General features: G+C 39.9%; 1 protein-coding gene across 1 annotated transcript in view; it reads right to left on the bottom strand.

Moving 5' to 3' along the window:
- The window catches only part of BCAT1 (branched chain amino-acid transaminase 1, cytosolic), a 60,013-nt gene that overhangs the window by 27,425 nt on the left and 17,206 nt on the right, over positions 1–15,382 (bottom strand). The window contains exon 2 of the mRNA XM_009879766.1: positions 14,057–14,128. Coding sequence (XP_009878068.1) covers positions 14,057–14,128 — 72 coding nt within the window. The remainder of the gene's footprint in view (positions 1–14,056; positions 14,129–15,382) is intronic.

Here is a 15,382-nt window from a genome sequence, read left to right as displayed (position 1 = left end):
CCTTATTTATTCTATTGTATTTTTCTCCCTCTTTTTACCAAGCAGCGAGTAGTAAAAGTTACCAGTGTGCAAAATCACCTGAATCTTTCAGAATCCCAATGTTTTTTATGTCAAGACACGATCAAGCACTGCAATATAGTCAATCTTTTTTATTTCATAGAGGGGGAGAGAGGTGGGGAAGGGGGAGTTGCAGAACCCATCCGTGGAGTACTCTGCAACACGAGGTATTGCCAGCACCCTCAACCTCTTCTAGGTCCCTGAGTGATAAGTAAGATAACATCTTACTTGGCCCACAGACCCTTTTGGCTTAACTTGCCCCGAAGTCCTGCCCCAGCGTTTTGTGGTGCTGTTCAAGCAGCACTAGCAGGAGGGAAACCAAACACTCAGAAGAACCCACTTAAAGAGCAGAGCACGGCCAGGTAACTAATGCCAAGAGTACTGATTAAGTATCAATGCCTATTACTTTAATATCACTCATTTTAAAAAAATCACAGTGCTACCATGGTATCCTATGACCTTTATAAATGGCAATTTATTTCTTTCCTTTGTCAACAGCCCTGAAAGCAGCATTAAGGATGCATTAGGGATTGGCATTAACACCCACCCAGATCTCCATTGTTTGTACTGCCAATATAAAGGTCAATTTTCAACTAGGTTTGTGTTTTGCTTGCTTTGTTTATCACTGTGTTCTCAAGCACCTTCTAATGCTCCTGCCTAATAAAACCATTAAACTGGAAGGAGAACCAGCAAATGCAGGGACAAAAAAAGGATAAGGGAGATAAAGAATGAAACAGATGTGGCACACAGTCTATTGAGTGCAGCTATTCGGCCCTTGTTGCCTAAAGTAAAATGACAAAGATGTAGTTCCAGCCCTGCAAACTCTGCATGTCGCAGCAGTACAGTATGTACAAGATATATTTGCCTAGGTCCCAGCCCAGGGCGCTCGGGTAAGAAATAGGAAGAACCAGATTGCCCTGCCTATGGTACGCAAAAGGAAATGGTGGGGAAGCCAGCTGGATCCTGTTGATTTTCAGGGCTTATATAGCAACGCTACAGCTACAAACAGCCACTGTCTCGACCAGACACACTTTTTTTAATAGCTCCTCCTCTGAAAAGTGCCTGCTGATTCCAATGTAACTTCTTGCAGAGCGAAGCTTTACCCAGCCTAAGCAAAGAAGATATATTGTGACCCCCCTGAAACTAAAATTCATCATTTGATCAAAACAGATCTTGTCAATTATGAGCTAGGTCAAATGAAAAGTGACATGCTGGTCAGTGTCAATTTTAGCCAAAGCTGTAGCAAGACATCCTGGTGCCCCTAGCCAAGATGTCAGTTTAATGATCATTCCACCCAGCCTTTGCAATAGCCTTAAGTGGATCTGGAGCTGACAGCAGCCTCTGGCCAGAACTGTTACTCTCATTATTACATTCCTGCCTTTCTTACCCTAGAGAGCTGTCTCGGGTAAGTGCAGATGGCAAGAAAATATTTTGTCCTCCTCTTTCCATCGAGTTTTGCCAATGCCTTCCCAAATGATCCTTGGCTGCAGTTATTTTCACTGCACTGAAACTACTAGACTATAAGCAGTAGGTTGAGCAGCTGTAACAGGTACAATTCATCTGACTTACCCAAACTTTTCTAAACACCATGCTGGGCCACACATTTCTATCACTTGAGTAAAAATAGAACTGGCAGCCTCAGCTATAAAATAGTTTACAAGTTACCTAACTGTAACAGCAAGTTTCAGCAGAGATCATGAAGACATTAACATCCTCTCAGTGAGACTGACTGTAATCTATTCTGATGAAATAAGTAACCTCCCTGACTTCTAGTCCAGGTGATTCATTCAGGATCACAAAGCAACTGCAATTATTATTTTTTATTACTTATGCTGAGTTTATAAGCATATCCTAGGAAAGATCAGGGCCTTCTGATGCAATAACAGACACGGAAGCGTAGGCAAAACTGAACAACTTGTTTTGCCCTTGCACTTGTGAACAGCAAAATGTGGTTGCGGTAGCAGAGCGAATTTTGAGAAGGAGACAGATTACAAAGAGCGTGAGTAATTGCTATAAAGGGGAAAGGCATAGCCAGGAGGAGTTGGAGAGAATGAGGCTAGGACTAGGCAGAATGGTTTTGAGGAGAGCTCCAGCGATGGGGATGTTGTTTTCCTGCCGTTCACTCCTTTGGGCTGTGGCACTCTCATCATTGCTTTTGGGCCCTTGCCGGTACACACATCTCTATCCCAGGAAGCCACTATTTCTGCTGGAGCAGCTACTTTCACCCCACAACACATTCTGCCTGGCCTCCTGAACCTGAGGCTCCTCCTGTGACAGATTGAGGAGAAGAGGTTTGTGCTGCCAAACAGAAGCAGCGGTGGGCGACCAGGCTGAGGATACTAACCAGACTGAAGAAAGGTGAAACCCTCTCCTCGAGCAGTTTTTTTTTGGCCTTGCAGCCAATTAGCCAGCTACCACCTTTCTCCTGCGACTCATTCAGCTCCATCACTTTCCCGATGCCGAGCTGCAGGTGGCAGAGAACTGCCCCCATTTTCTTACTGACCTGAGCAGTGATCTTAGCTGGCTGGAGAAGCTCATCCATCAGATATTTCAGCCCAGCAGCCTCATGCAGCAGGGTTCAGGCTACTGTATGCTGCATATAATTGCTCCCGTAGAGCAGCTACTACAAGCAGCCCACAGGGAATTGCAACCTGATCCAGGAAGAGCCTTCACCACATGGGCCTGCTTTCTGTAGGCAGACACCATGAATCATGCTTAACAGCTACTACTGTACACCAAAAAAAAAAAAAAAAAAAAAAAGCTTGTGCCAAACTATTGCCAAATTCTGAGAGGAATCAAGGATGACATGCCAACTCCTCCATCGGTGGCATCAGAGCAGACAGCAGCAGTGCCAGGCTATGCAACTAGAAAGTAGGAAATGTTATGGAGGCTGTGCGTGGTGTTAGGGCAACCAGTACTTTTCTCCTCTATTGGGACAAAATAAGCAATCATCTGTTCTCCGTATTCCTAAACCCCATCTTACAAATAGAAATGCTGAATACCATTCCAGTAGATGAAACCAACTGCAACCTCTTCTAGCAGGTGTTATTTTTGTCCAGTTCGTATGACTTACTACCTCTTAGCTCTATCCACTAATCACTAGTTGACACAACGGCAGCATCTACTTGAGTAAAAAAGAGATTTGTGTCCTACAGGCCTTGGGTAAACCAAGGACTGCTTGTTTTCTGGGGCAGAAACCGTTGCTTTCTATATAGGGCTAAGCCCTGTATGGCCCTGATCACAACAAATATTAAGTCTATAGTAGAAACAATATGAACAATAAGAATTCTATCAACTCAAAGCAGAATATAAGAGTTAAATAAATTCTTAGAAATCTATTACTAGCTTGTAAGTATTAAAAGTAATATTAATGTAAGCTATCCTATAATCCCTTTACCATCGTTACTACTTTAAATTTACAGCAGAGCCTGAGGCTTGAGAATGGAAAGCATGCCAAGATATAATAAGATTTGAGCAGGAAGAAAGCCCTAATCTTCCTACTATAAAAAAATTAAGAGAAGCGAAATATAACAAAATATCTTCTACAACCCCAGGGAAAATACTCAGAAATCTTTCAACATAAAGCTTCCCCAAGACTTCATCTGACAATATGTTAGCACATGTAATTGGACTGGGGCCTGGGATCATTGCATCAGGTTGACTGTACACTGGGTCATAAACCACAGAACAAATGACAAAGCAAAAGGGAGTCAAGACTTTGAATCAGTTGTGAGTCAGTCATGGAAATTACAGAATATATGGCTGGAAGGAGTTTGTTTAGTCCATCCTCTGCTAGGCACCTATCCAAACTATTCATAACAGATATTTATCAAATATTTGTCAAACCAAAGAATGAGCTCCTGCCACACCCTGCAAGCAGCGGGGGAAAAAAGGAGAAGGGCATAACATATTGTTGGCTTCCTGACCTTTCCCCTGACCTGATGGATGCCCCAACTCTGATGCAGCAATGTTTGATTTGGAGAAGTAGGCAGGGAAGTAAACCTGCTCTGACAAGAGAACAGATAAGTGCTTGGAATTGACATGAACTTCTTGCCTTAGAGAATGAAAACACCACCTAGGGCAGCAGCACGGCTCAAAATGCAGTCTGAAGCTCCCAAAACACGCCAGGAGGGAAATGAAGATGTTGGAAAGCTACGGTCTTGCTAGACTGTAGAAAAAAACACTGAAGAAACCAATCTTGCCCTACAAAACACTCAAGCACATGGATAATGCATAATTTCATTTATTTCAACAGCGCCAACTAAATTTTAAGAGTTTTTCCATATGTTGCTGTAATGTTGCCCTGCACCAACTCCCATCGATTTGATCCAAAGCCCAGTTAAGCTAATCAAGACTCCTGCCTCCAGCTTTGCAGGAATTTGGATTGTAAGGGAGGCAAAGCTACCTGAATCTCACCCATTTCTACTGCTTCATGAAAATCAAATGGAATGGTAATGGTTTTGTTGGGGTTTTTTTTTGTCCCTTACTCATCAGCCTGTTCTCCACTGACACACGTTTCAGAAGATAAATATTTATAAACTTAAGAAATGAAGTACTGGAGTTCCTACAGATCCTAAGGAAACCTTCTACCTGATATTAAGGGAATCTTAAGTAAAGCATCCATTTGATTTTAATGGGCTCTGCCTCCTCTACTCCAGCAAACAGTATTTTCAGATGTACAAAAACCAGTCATCTAGTATCACATCTCTCAAAGAATTACATAAAACATTTTAAATACGACTACCTCTTTAAAATATAAACCACCAAGGTGCTGATAAGACCATTAAACATAGGAAGAGAAACTGGATGCATTGTTGCATTTTGGTCATATAAACTATTTCTGTTTGCTAACAGCTATTCCAATTAACTAAGTGGGGTGATCAGAAAGTGTGAATAGGGAGGAAGTATGAGCAGGCTTTAATGCAGTTACTGTGCTGCACTGAAAAGCACGTTGCTGTAGCTCACTGTTACTGCTGATCAGGTTAGCTACATAAAAATCTTCTTCCGCCATACAACTGCACTTCATGTCGGCAATGTAGATATACCTTGGCTTTTGATTAGAAAGAAGCAATTCTGTATAGAATGATAAGGGAAATCACGGACTGCAATTCAGTAGTAGCCCAATTCCTTGCACAGAAAGTCCCCTCATAGACTCATACTCAAACATTTCCATAAATACAAAACTGGGAGCATTCTTCACTAATGGAACACATTAACTAGTTACACTATTAATATTATTCACTACTAGTATATGCTGCTGCTTCTCAAAAGATCCGGCAGCTTTGTTAATGCAATTCCTGATGCTGTGCTGCTCCTTGCCTCACAACCACTGTATTTCTGCATTGTAGCATAAACACAATGTTCCATTTTTAGAAAGAGTTTGCCTGGGAGAAGGTTTGAGCCTAACACAAGCTGAGGGCTCACACTGGCCTGCAACACAAAACTGGAATAGAAATATCTGTGACATTTCACTGATACCACATTTCTGGACAGCGACACAGTGTTTTAGATGTTCAAATAATGCTGTATGAAAACAAAACTTATAAATTTAGTCCACAAAGATTTAAGACATTTATTGTCTCCTGGTTCAGGAAACACTATCATTTCTATTTCACACGAATAAAGTGAAACAAAAAATGAGATATTTACATCTAAGCTTTTCTAAAAGAGTAGCCATATTGAAGCAAGAAATGAATTGCAAACTAAATTTCAGACAAACAAGCTGGAAATACTTTGCCTAAGTAGCCTGGCCAGTCACAAACATGTTATGTGGAATAGCCGAGAATAGAATCATAATCTCACATGTCCAAATCCAGAGCAGTTGCAATTAAATCTTCTTACCCTGATTTTAATAAGCTTGCAGACATGCACGGAAGTGGATTCGTGGAATGAAGGCATTCAGAATTTGTCATTTCATATGGAATTTCAAAAACTTTTGGGAATATAAAATGCTTTCATGGTGCAATTCCTTACATAGAGGTTACAGGAATATTTTCAAACATTCAGTTAACCACCACTGCCTTTTTCTCTTATCCCATCACCCTCTCACACTGGTAGACAGAAGGTAAACTTACAAATTGCTATGAATTTCAATGTTTGATCTGCCACTGAAACTGACACATTTTGCCAATTCATTTCATTCAGCACTTTTCTAGAAATAGGAACTAAGTACAGGATTAAGATAAAACTCTTCCAGCTTTATATACTGTTAGTGCATGAGAGTTAGGATAGAAAGAAAATTTCAAAAGTAAGCAGAAAGGCCAATAGAATCCGGGGGCGGGGGATGAGACGGGACGGGACTATTATCTTCATAAATTGTAGCTCCTATTCATGTGTGTCCAGCAAAGAAAGCATTTCATATAAAATCTGGGGAAGCGATATCACAATGACATTAAATTTTAGTAAGTCTTGGAAATCGGTATGGACACCATGGATTTTATAAGCTTTGGAGTCAGATACTTTCCTTTGGGAATCAATGTCTGTTGCTAAATCCCTGCATTTTAAAAGCAATTCTTCACCTTGGGAAAAATAAATCCAGAAAAAGATTCAAGCCAACCGGAATTTCCAAAATTCTGGTACAATTTCTGTGCTTTTACAGACACCAACTATATCTTAAGCTCCTAGTTAAAAAGAAGATATAGCATCACTTTCTTTGTGCTATAAATCAACTCAGCCAAACTGTCCCCTGGCTGTTTTTCTAGCATCTTCTTTTTATCTTGGCTAAAACTTCCTGTTATTTGCTGAAGACAATTAGCTTTATTTGCAAATCCTACAGCTTCAGATAACGGGACAATCAGTTTCTCTACTACAGCTTAGAAAACCTATTTATGAAAAGCCTGCCAGCTATTTGAAGGACATTACCCACCTGAAGAGAAACCCTAAACTATGTGCCACCAAGCTAAAACTGAATAGAGCTGCCACAGATCTCCAAGGCCATATTATAGATGGGTTCCCGATGGCATAAGAAACCTACTTGCAGACTGTTGGGAAATCATCCCTCAGAGTACCATGGAAGAATCATAGTGAATTATTTTCACAGCACTGTCACTGCTCAGTAGCATTTCTTGGCTACTACGAGCCTGATGCAGAGACACTGCTGTTGCTACTCTGTGGTAACAAGTTTGATTTAGAAACATGGATGTGCCAAGCACAGTACTAAGCTGCATTAGTGTCCCCTCCACCTGTGCATGCAACTTGCACGGTCTGCTTCAGGACAGCCACTTTCTCCGAGCAACTATCAACCACTGAAACATTCATTAACACATATTGGGCTTTGTTTCTTCTCTCCCTTCTCAAAACAGGACACTCAACTGTAAGCACACTGTGTGTTGATCATTACTGTGACCCACACCCATACTTTCCTAATAACTGGAATGTAAGCAGCAGCTACGTAAGTCAGTCTTGCCCAGTTATTATTAGTAATATTCAAAAGAGTTTGCACAATGCCTATGTGGATGCAGAATACCACAGAAAGCACTCAATCTTCTCTGTCTTGTAGCTGGTTTCCTTCTCAGCAGGTGAAGATGAGGGAACGGATCTGATTGTAAATCACCTGAAGTAACTCTGCAGCATATACATACCCTGGTAGGAGGCATAATCAAGTGATATGAAGGCACTGCTATCTAATAATATTATTACTTGCCAATCTTTTTTGATTCAACACACGACAAAAAGCAAATCACTTTATTGCCATTGCTGAAAAGCTAGAATGAATAGATTCAGCCAAAATCAAGATAAAATCAGAATGACCTTTTCTAAAGCAACGTCCGGTCCACAAATGCTAGATACTGTTATGACAACAACAGAATTGGCCTCTTGCTTGGCATGCTCATCTAACAGTGGCTATAGCTGTGTACTTTCATGGAAACAATATGGAGATGACCTACCAAAAGGTAATTGACCCAGTTTTAGCTTCCAAGGTTCAGACTGGACATCAGAAAAAAAACATTTTCTTAAAGAAAGTAGCACAGCACTGTGCTCCAGAGGCAAAGCCACAGCTGACCTGATCCGGTGCTGATGAGAGTCCCACTTTCAGTGGGAGGATGGACTAGATAGCCTGTGCTTCTAAGACACAAAATATTCGGCAATGCCTTATCGTGTAACATTATACGTACAAACACACACACATACATACAGACATCCAATTGATCATCTTGCTTTTACTGCTTCAAGACAGTTTATATAAAAGCAGCTTTCCTATATACACATTCTGGGGAGCTACTGCTCATCACAGCATCAAGATATTGGTAAATTTCTGTAATAAGTTTTTCCCCATACAACTTAACATAAAGGAGATGTCCTGATCAGTCAAAATTTAAAATGGGGCCTAATACAGAATTTAAAACAGAAATGCAGGGCATACTCCTAACACCCCTCCCCCCCACCCCAAAACCACAGAAGAATCAACAGCTGCAACATGACAGAAAGCCTCACTGAGTCCCCATATGCTTTGGCAGGTAAATAATTCATTGATGTCAGTAGAAAATGACAAATTGAGAACAAGCTGGAGAGGAAGAGATGTGAAAATATATAAACCATGTAAATGGCTTTATATTTGTTAGCCTTGTACATAATGTGGTAACTACAATGTATATAAGTCCTCATTCCAAAAACATTTCAGTGTTCCCTCAATCCATATGCTCTGAGCACATTAGAAACTATACCTAGTGCTCATATAAAATGAAAACACAAGAGAAGTGCTATGTACTTCCTAAAATGCTATGTACTTCAAGGAGTGGAAATCTCACTGTGTAACTCTAATGTTGTGACAATGTAATACAGTCAGTTGGTTCAGATTTTAAAAAGATGTTTCAAAAAATTAGACTATTCTGTATTTTATACGTTTTTAACCTTTGCATTAGAGGGGAAGGAAGACAATTTGGTGAGGAAACAATTTTCTTTAAAAAAATGGGGTTGGAGAATTGTTTATCTCTGTCAGCAACCTTTTCACATATAGAATAGTTTTCTAAAATAAAGTTTAGAACTGTCTAATATCTCAAAATGGATTGGCCCCTCTCCCAATTCCCAGAGTAAGGGATCCTATATCCCACTATGTTTGGCACAAATTATAGATTCACTTGAGTTTCATTAGTATAAACATGGTAATGAATCACAGTACTGTAGTTTCAGTAATGTAAACATAGAAAATGCAATATTTAGTCGGGTTTTCCTTTGAAAAACAGTTTTGAAAATAGGCGTATCTTTCTCCACAGAAAAAAAAGGATTTTTTCCAACTCTTTCTAACATACACTATATAACAAGAAATGCTGCATACTGCAATAACATCTAACCTATATCTTCACTACATAGATTACTCCTATAATACTACTGTATTTATAATTCTAATAGTTCCAGGGTAAGACCTGTTCTTTATCTCTAATGCTATTCCCCGATTTGTCAAGAACGTGAAAAAAGGTAAAGAACCTGAATCAGCACAGTATGTTTTGCATAGAGCCAACCAAGTTCACAATCATTTCATGCAGAGGCTACACATTTTAAAACATGCAACTAAAGGTCCTATTACAAGGAACAACTATATTTGTGTGAAGAGACCCCCAAGAACAAGATCAACGTCTGTAAAACTTTCATTGGCAATCTCTCAATTTGAACCACAAATGTCTGCACTGAAAATAAGCTTTCAGTTTCTTCATACTTCATCCAGAGGTAAAATACACTACAGCTTTAGATTCTGTGGAAAAACCATCAGAGATTTCGGTTGTTTATTTGTAGATTATGCCTATAGTGTGGAAATAATCTTTATGTTCTAACTTGCTAATACCCAGCACAATGTCAGCTAGGTCACAGCTTGGGCTCTAAAACATTAGAGCAATGCAAGAAACAAATACTAAGACACACATCGTTACAGAATATTCACTATATCCAGCATCTCACAAAGTTAGACACAAGCTAGCTTCAAACTGGAAGCCATACAAACACATCAGCATAACACTGTAATCAGTCTGGCAAGCCCAAGATCTCAACAGGGATTATTAGTTTGAGCACAGCACTGCACTAACCTGCCTATACAGCTTCCAGTCTGCCACGGGCTCACATCCCACTGGCTCGGAGCCTGGGGAGGTTGGGTCTGTCTGCAGAAGACTGTGCGGGAACACTCACAGTTATTTAGAGTAACATAAGGAGCCATTCAGATACAGAAACTCCACTTAAACATTTCTCATTCTGCTGCCGCAAGTCTTCATATTAGCAAGTTAATCCAGATCCACTTGTAAACTACAGCTACTTTATTCTGCTTTGGCATAGCAGACTAGCCAGTATGTCCTAGAAGGTCTGCACCATTTTGGTACACTAAATAGGCCCTTAAAAATTAAAACAAATCAACTGAACTTTGCACCATTAAGATGCCCAACTAATTCTACGTAGCTTCAGATCATTAAAACACAGAGAAACATAAAAGGAGTAGGTAGTACCTTCTTAAAGTGTTCCATGTATCAGTCTCTCAAAGAGAAAATGTATTCCATGAAAAAAGGTTACCTAAAAACTAAAATCATCTTTCTGGATATGGACTGATAACATGAGGGAAAGAAAAGACAATGACAGATGCCTTTAGTTTCGTAAGACCAAGTATTATGAATTCAAAGTCAGAGCTAATGCAGACATTAAAATAAACCAAATTAGAGTTACACATGGAAATACACCACTATATTATCCAAACAACATTCATTCTATCTTGAGACAGTACAATAAGCAGAATGAATGCATGAAAGAAATTAGCAGATTTTTAAACATAAACATAAGTGCCTTACACATAACTGTGTGCTGTATTATGGTATTACTGAATGCAAACACACATATATAAGAGCAAAACCAGATATGTGTATTTCTTGATTCAACATTCCAAAACACATTCAGTGGTACAGAGGATGACTGCGCTTTCCATCACTGGTTTCACACTCCCCTCCGAGAGATCCAATGCTGACAATAGGCAAAAACTCCAAGTATAACTTCTCAGGTTATGGTCACAAACCACAGCCAGTTATTTAAATAAACAAACATATAAGTAAGTGCATACAACAGTTGAGGGAGGGAGGAAGATTTCACTCTAGTAGAAGGAGCTGAGTAGATAAATCCTGGAGATTTGACATTTTCTGCAATACAGGAAACTCTAGCATAATCACTGTTTCCTTCGAAGTTTCTTATCAGTTCCAAGATCACTGGTCATGTGTCAGCTCTAAATGCAATACATTAAGTATATTGTAAATCACAGACCTGTCACAATGAGATTTATCACTGTAGAATCGAGTCAATTTAAGGTAGTTCAGTGGCAGTTAAAATGAACAAAGTGCCAATTCCGACCTATTGACTTAAAAGAAGCCCATGAGAATCAAAAACAGCGAGCAGCTAGCAGAGGGGGCTCACTGCTTGCTAGAAGCTGCAGGTAGCATTCATTCCTTCCCTCCCAGTGTACAGGGAGTCTCCGAATCCACCTTTCCAAGTCAGCAGAAATTGCAGTAAAATTCAAAGCAGCTCACCCCACCTAAAAAACACAGCACTCCATTCCAAAAAGAAATTACTTCAGAGGGCTAATCTGGCATTCAAACGTTGGGCAGCATCCACTTTAAGCAATATGTTTTATGTAAGCATAAAACAAAACCATACCCTGTTTTCTACATTTCCACAATCTTGGATTACTTAAGGTTACTGGCACAAAATTGCATCTTTCTTCAGCACAGTCAGCCTCATGGGTCAGCTTGATTCCTTTGAAATATTACTAGTTATAGTTTCTGAAATTGTAACTGGAACTGTCTTCCACAGAAGTGCTTGTGAAGTTCTCTAGAATGAATCCAGGTTATTTTATTTGTCATTTTCTGGTGTTATTTTTTCCTTCTTTTGTAAATTTTTTTCTTGTTAATTTGGCAGGGAAGTTAAAGAGACTGCACATAATTATTATAATGCAAGGCACTGCAATCAATATCTGTATTCCCATCATAACTTTCATACACACACACCACAATACAAAATTTTCTAAAAAACTGTACCCCTTTCTTGCAACTGCAGCTAATCTTCAGAAACCAAGCCATAAGGCAGGAACGGACTTGCAAATTAGACTTCAGCCCAAGCCAGCTGTTTTTTCTGGTATTATTCCCTTTATGACCATCTGTCCCACCTGCTAATATATTTTTCCCCTCACACAGACTCTCCACTACAATGATGTGCCATTCTGGCTGACATACAAATATCGATGGGAAGGAAACTGGATTAAATCCAACTTTGTGCCACCCAATATTTGGAGCTTTGGTAAGGCACCTGCTTGACTGTCGGTATAATTAAATCTGGTTTAAGTTGGCTTAGTTTATGCTCGGTTCACCTACAACCCAAACACTATCAGAGTTTGTTGCCACTCTGTCTATCTTCCTTCCAGACTATGTCAATGAGTGGAAGGAAACAGTACAGTGCAATTACACAAGAGTCTTCTCTCTGTAAAGCAATTTTTGTTTTTAAATACACCACCCCACTCTACTGAACAAATCTACTGAGAACTATCTTGTCTATTTATCAAAGGTGAATTCACAAAACAACTCTGCACTCCATACTTGTGAATTCTTGGGGTTTCAAAACTGGTTGCATGCCTGGTTTTGTCAACATTTTTCAAATCAGACCTTCCAGTTGAAAAGTCCTCCTAAATCTTCCTTCTTGGGCAGAATTGCCAGAGACCCACAATGCAAAGAAATGAGGAAGAGAAGAACTGGAAAGGGCTTAGAATGGGGAAAAAGAAATTAAATGGCATGTTACTACATGTGGTCTTGGAGTCTCAAGAATTCTTTGCTGTTTGCAATGAGACCAGCATCAGAATAAACTTTATCAAGGAGACCAACACATTTTCTGCACCATTTATTTTCCGTATCTGGTTGAAGTCTGGCAACTAAAAGGGAAATAACTACTTAAGCTCAATTCAAAAGACTGCCCAGCAGTGACACTGCCCAAAAAATCAGGAAGAACATCACAGTTACAGAGTGTATCATTATAATTTCATCTCATGTACTGCTGACAATAGCCAGCATTAACAGGAAGGGAACTGCTGAAAAGGCACAAGTGAGGTCACTTTTTTCTGGGTACTATTTTTAAACATCTGCAAAATATAGATGTGGCTTTCTAACGATTGTAAAGCAGAGAAAGAGAGGGGGAGAAAGAATTACACGTGTGACATAAGGAATAAAGGCAAAAGAAGTATAAAAGAGGCAGAAAAAAAGGCAATGAGGACAGAAGGTAGAGGTTCAAAGAAGCACATGTTGATGGGCTTTACATTTCCAACAGAAAATTAAAAGTTGACATCTGTCTCCATACAGTGTTTAAAACGAGCTCTTAGTTTCTAGCACTGCTTTCAGGAAGGAGGCAGAGGAAGAGAGTGATATCTTAACCGAGTTCAGTTATAAGCATAAGATAAAAGAAAAAAAAAGAAAAAGAAAAAAAGAGTGATTCAATTTCATGTCAGTTCCTGGCAGCTGCTCAGCGCTGCTTATTATCACAGCCCTGTTTGCTCCTTCAGTGCTGATAATGTGCCAGAGCTGTGGTGTGCTTTGGAGTCCTTCTGAGATCCTTAGCTCTGCAACTTTGAGACCAGATGGAAAAACCTACTTTTGAACACCATTTATAATGCCAAAGTTGAACAAATAATAGAGTGTTACACAGACTTTGTTTGGAAAAACATAACGGGGGAATCAATCTTTATTTCTATTGCTTTTGAAGCAGGAAAGAGTTAAAAATAAAATCACCTATACCGTTTTAATTTTTGCTTAATGACTACTAATCTTTTAACTAGTACCTGAAACTATAATAAATTAAAGCTCTTCTTGTAACATTCTTAATTTCTACATTGAAAACATTCAGCAAATGCAACTTACAGAATTATTTACAGAATTATGACTTTCAAGCACATCAGTAGCTATGAATGCCTGCACAACAATCACTACCATGTTATGGATGCTGTCTGGCACCATCTACTGAAATGCTTCGGACACTCATCCTTTAACAAACAATATACCTTGAAAGATTCAGTCACATGCTTTGCTGTTTCTCCCGAACATCCTCCAGCCGTGCACTCATTCTGACAGCCCTAGAAGAAATAAAAACAGAGGAAATCAAATTCAATGCACATTGCAGAAAAGTTGATGCACATTCAATTAATTCTATTTAGGGACAGGTTATATTGAATGACCACTCAGACTTTGTCATCAGTAAATATTTTAGCAATAACTTTCTGGTATCTTCTTAGCACAACTTTTCGGTAACTTCTTAGCACAACTTTCCACCCACCTTCTAGGTTTTTAGTTTTACTTCAGTTCCTTTATTTTGTGCAACTGTATTTCAGGGCTTTATAGGAAAGGCAACGTCTTAGTTTAGATTATCACTCTAAAGCACAGAGAGGTATGGACAACATCACAAGTCTTTCATTCAAAGCTGAACAAATAAATTGTGTTTTTACACAATTCCATCAGATCCCACTTTCTCTACTAAAGCATCCACCTAAAGATTTACTTTTGCCTTTTCTCAGAAAAGCCTGACTAGGCAGAATGGAAGAAAAAGGGAAAGAACTGTTTTAAATCCTTCATTAAATGCAGGCAGTGATACGGAATGCTCACCTATATAAATATATAATCAGAGTATTTTGAATTACCTACTATATGTTGAACTTAAGCGTTCTGCCACTAACCATGCTAGAAAGGGACTGAAAGAAAAGGAGTGATAGTTCTAGGCATCCTTCTGTTCAGCAACAGAAGGATAACACAGACAGGTGCAAGCTATCTACCTAAAAGCAAGATCCCCAGTTTCCACAGCATCAGGCCAGCATCTTTGTGGACCTTCCTGCACTAGCTAGGCCTTGCCAGCGGCCAGTAAATGCATATTACACCCAACAGCATGGAGTGAAGGAGACAAATAGAGCCCTGACAGCATTTCTTGTTTCTGAGCAGCCTTCAAGAAAGAGATGGAAAGGTGAAGTGGGGGCAGAGGTTTGGGAGAGGGAGAAAGGTGCCAGGAGCAAGACTGTCCAGGGGGTGAGCCATGAAGGGGATGGATAGGAAGATGGCTTAAGGGAAGCACAACTGGCAAGATGGAGAGGGTGGCAGAAGGGAAGGTGCTGAGATGAGGCCAGGAATGGGTGGGCTTGGTGAAAGAGTCAGGCTGGTCAGAGTGGCTGTAGGAAAGACAGAGGTACTAAAGGAAGTTGTTGCTAGGGCTGACAGGCAAGGGGAAAGGGACCTAGCAGGAGCCTGCACTGGCTGCTCACCACTTGGTGGCTGCCACCCCTCAGTCTTGCTGCATCTTGGGTGGGAAGTCCCAGCCCAGGTGGGAAAGCCCCAGATCAGGG

Source organism: Charadrius vociferus, unplaced genomic scaffold (assembly GCF_000708025.1).
Source record: "Charadrius vociferus isolate BGI_N301 unplaced genomic scaffold, ASM70802v2 scaffold90, whole genome shotgun sequence".
Lineage (NCBI taxonomy): Eukaryota > Metazoa > Chordata > Aves > Charadriiformes > Charadriidae > Charadrius > Charadrius vociferus.
Note: the sequence above shows the minus strand (reverse complement) of the source record. Positions and strands in the feature narration are given on the sequence as shown.